At 60.3% G+C, this 4,192-nt stretch overlaps 1 protein-coding gene across 1 annotated transcript; it reads right to left on the bottom strand.

The window, feature by feature from the left end:
* Positions 1-1,043: 1,043 nt before the first annotated feature.
* PTF1A (pancreas associated transcription factor 1a) lies at positions 1,044-2,675 on the bottom strand. Its single transcript, XM_070382056.1, has 2 exons — positions 1,898-2,675; positions 1,044-1,477 (listed from the first exon to the last, which is right to left on the bottom strand). The coding sequence occupies exons 1-2, from the start codon at positions 2,673-2,675 to the stop codon at positions 1,275-1,277; spliced, it is 981 nt and encodes a 326-aa protein (XP_070238157.1). The 3' UTR covers positions 1,044-1,274.
* Between the last annotated feature and the right edge of the window lie 1,517 nt (positions 2,676-4,192).

Raw genomic sequence — 4,192 nt, 5'->3', positions numbered from 1 at the left:
GCACCCGGGCGGTCCGAGCGCGCGCAGGGTCCCGCACTCTGAGCCGCGCGCCCCGACTCCCGCTCGCAGCCGAGCGCTCCCTGAGGGCCAGGGAGGTGCTCGTAGCGGCCTCGGAGATTAGTCCAAACCCTAGCTTCCTGGGAGCTCCCCGCTGCGCCCTCGCGGCTCTCCCCTTCGCTAGGGGGCAGCTCTCCGCCGGAGCCTCGCCTTCACCCCAGGCTGCTTGCCTCAAAGGACTGGATTCTGCTGGAGGCAAAACCGAGTCAATTTCAGAAATTACCCAGTTGCAGAAGCGGCAGAGAGGGCGTGCTCCTTTCTTGTCTTATCCCCCAAACCCTGGGTTTTGTTGGGAAACATCCTAGAGGGGTCTCCGGCCTCAACCTGGTGGCTTTTCTCATTTCCTTTGAGTATATCTGAGTTCCATGTACCTGATGCTGTAACTGCAGAAGGGATGGGTCACAGGGCAGCTTAACAGCAACCCCTTCTCCCCAGCCCTTGGAAGCAGAAAGGCGTCTTCCCTTTGCTAGCCCAGAAATTAGCCCACTGTCGCCACCGGACCCACAGTGTCCACTTTTTACACTATGATTACGCAGGGTGCCCATGACCTTGGATAAGTCAAATGTCTCCCAGCCTTAGCTTTCCCATCTGAAAGAATGAGAGCAACAAATACCCCGTGACCCATTTGCTTCCTAGGGTGTTAGGACTGGGATGAAGATGAAGGGCTCTCCCAGAGAAATGAGGCCTAATCCTCTAACCCACTCCCTTTAAGCTAAATCTAAAAGGTGGCTCTTACAGTATAGCTCCGTTTGGGGTCTCTGGTTCAGTTTTTTTTTTTTTTTTTTTCTTTTTCTTTTTACAAAGTAGGTTAATTCATCTTTAAAGATACAGCTACACCCATCAAGTATAAAAGAACTTTTAGAAAACGGTATGAATAGCATTTATTAACATTGCTTAGGAATAAACCGTATCTGGCAATAAATTAGCATGACGTTTTCTGGTCAGAGTTCTTCCACTAATGCAGAGTTCTGCCAAAGGTGCTGGGGAAGATCATAGACTATTGCATATTTTAAGAAAATCAGGATAAATTATATAAATTATATATTTAAAAAGAGATCATCTATTTCATTAACTCGACAGGATAATAAATAGATAAATAACAAACAGTTGATTGCCATTAGAAAAATGTGATTCTTAAGTTACATTTACATTATAGATATTTACATGTACAATATGCACACAGACGGAATCACGTCCTCAGGCAGGTCTGACTCTTCTCAGGACACAAACTCAAAGGGCGGTTCGTTTTCTATGTTGTTGAAGGAAGGCTTGCTGTTGAGTTTTCTGGGGTCCTCTGGGGTCCACACTTTGGCTGTTCGTATAATATTTTGTTCTTTGAGTTGTTTTTCATCAGTCCAAGAGAGAGAGTGTCCCGCAAGGGGAGGGAGGCCATAATCCGGGTCGCTGGGGGAGGGGGACCCTGAGGAGGTGAGAAGAAGGAAAAAAGAAAACCAGATTGTGAATGTCCAACTCTGCTCCCAGCACTGCCTCTCCGGTCCTCTGAGATCCCCTTTTGGGCGCTTTGACAGACAGGCGTCTTTGGTTACTCTGAACAACACTTTTTCTCCACCCCGCGAGCCCCCAGCGCCCTCAACCCGCAGTCCCAGAAGTTGCAAGTCTATCCGGGACGCGCACCCTCAGGGCCGCCGTTAGAGTGGCGGAAAAACCTCAGAAACGCCAACTCCGGTTCAAGGTGGCGGGTACCCACAGCCCGCCCGTCTGTCTGTTCGTCAGTCAGCTGGTCGGTCCGTTCACCCAGCCCCCGCCCCGGGACCTTCCCGTTCCCGTCCCCCCCACCCCCCGCCCACCCCTCTACGAGCTGGGAGGCGGACGCACTTACGAGTACCCCGGTGGCAGATGATGACCTTCTGGGCCTGGCTGCTCGGGCTGTCCGCGCCCAGGCGCCCTCCGCCGCCGGGCCCCCTGCCGCCGCCCGCGCCGCCGCCGCGCAGGGGCAGGTCGGCCTGCACCAGCTCGCTGAGGAAGTTGATGTAGCCGATGGCCAGGCGCAGCGTGTCCACCTTGGAGAGGCGCTTTTCGTAGGGCAGCGTGGGGATGTGCGAGCGCAGCCCCTCGAAGGCGTCGTTGATGGACTGCATGCGCCGCCGCTCGCGCACGTTGGCAGCCTGCCGCAGCTGCTGCAGCTCCGCCTCGGAACGCACCCGCCTCCGCCGCCGCGCAGCCGCCGCGCCGCTCAAGCCACGCAGCCGCGCCCTGGGGGACAGCGCGGCCGCCCCGGCGCACCGGTAGGCCAGGCACGAGGGCGGAGAACCGGGCGAGTAGGGGAAACCGCCGGGGGGCGCCCCCGCCTCGCAGCAGTAGCCGCCGCCGCCGCTGTCCTCCGGCTCTCCCGGGCCCCCCGGGGGCGGCGGGGCGAGTGCGTGGGGGGCCGCCGGAGGCGCGGACTGCAGTAGCAGGCACGCCTCGTCGCGGTAGCAGTACTCGTGCAGCTGGTGGCTGAGGAACTCCACCTCGGCCTGCTCGTCGGCCAGTAGCTCATCGCCGTCCTCCAGAGGGTCCCGAGAAGACTGGTCGGTGAAGAAGTCCTCCTCATCAAAGTAAGAGGACGGGAAGGCGTCCAGGCCCCCGGGGAAGTGCTCTAGCAGCACCGCGTCCATGCTCTGCGCCGCCGAGGGCCCGGGGGACTGCTGGCCTAGGGTAGGGGTGTTCTCTGGAAGTTTGCGGCTGCAGTTCGGGCTCGTCGGGCAGCCCCCGCCCTCCCGGTCCGGCGCCGGAGGCAACGAGGACCGCCCCCCCGCCCCGGCCTCCCTGGAGTGCCCGCGGCCGCTGCGCTCTGGACGGCGCCCGCGCGGCGTTGGGGAGGGCTGTGGCGACCGGCTGAAGCTGAGGGCCGGCACGCGAGGATTCTTATAACTACATCCACAGGCGCGTGCCAGGGACCCGCGGCGCCAGCCAATCACCAAGTGCGGGGTGCCGGCGGGGAGGGGGCCGGGAGGCCGGCTGGGGCCGGGGAGGCTTTCCTCCCGAAGGGAGCTCCCGGGGTGAAGGGGAGGCGGGGCCGCGCGGCCCGGGGCTCCTCACGCCCCTCTCCTCCCCTCCTCGGGCGAGTACCTGCCGGGCGAGCGGCTCCAGGGGCACCTGCGGCCCCCGGCGGCCGCCGTCCGCTGGCGCGCGCTGCGCCCAGCCGGGCTCTTCCGCCCCGAGGCTCTTCCGCCCCGTCTCGGCGCAGCCACAAAACGCCCTAGCGGGGCGCGTCCGCGTCCCAGACGGCGGGAGCGAGTCTCAGGTGGAGCTCGCTGCTCCTCCGGGGTTGGCGCAGCGACTGCGGGCAGCCTGGACAGTTCAGGCGATGGGTTTCGCCACCCCCACCCCCGCAGCGCGAACGGGCCTCCGGCCTGGGTTCCATTCCGGGCTTCTGTCTCATCGCCGAACCTTTCCAGGACTCTGGTCAAATTTGCGCAGTGTGTGCCGCTGGGGTTGGAAGGCGATGCGGCGCCTCTCCAGGCGCGGCGCGGGTTTGAGGGGCGCGCGCCTGCCCGGCGCTGCTCAGGATCCTGACTCCGGTGCCCGGTGCTCTGCGGCCGGCCTCTCTTCCCCTCCCTTTCCCCGTCCCGAGGGAGAAACGGGAACGCTGGAGAGGCCGCCTCCGAGAGCGGCTCAGCAGGGCATGTTTCTTGTGAGACCCTAGGGGTCCGGAGCAATAAAACCGGATACAAAGGGACTCAGTTGAATCGTCTGCTTTGGAGCAGTCCGAGAGAGGGCATGGAAGTAAATGGGCAGAGTGTGAACCGTTTTCAAAGCCAGAGTCGCTCACCTTTCCCACTGACCACCGGGTCCATCCTTGAACGACTTTTTCCTTTCCTTTTTCCCGACCTTAAAACACAAACACACACACACACACACACACACACATATATATACCAAACACAAAACATTTGTGCTCTGGCCCATGACAGTATTACAGACAGCGATGCAACTCGAATTCCTCAGTTGAAAAGTAACAAACACTTCCAAGGTCGAGGCAATTCTGTTAAAAGCCAAATTCCAGAGGGTTCAGAAGTGCAGCCCACCGCGCGAGTTCTCTCAACAGAAGACAGAGAGCCACCGCCTTCCTGAGTCAGCCGCTTACTTTTTCAGACACTTGTCCCACTAGAGGCTTCTTCTAGTGGGTGTT

Source organism: Bos mutus, chromosome 13 (assembly GCF_027580195.1).
Source record: "Bos mutus isolate GX-2022 chromosome 13, NWIPB_WYAK_1.1, whole genome shotgun sequence".
Lineage (NCBI taxonomy): Eukaryota > Metazoa > Chordata > Mammalia > Artiodactyla > Bovidae > Bos > Bos mutus.
The sequence above is the reverse complement of the archived record's forward strand: the minus strand, read 5'-3'. Positions and strand labels throughout refer to the sequence as shown.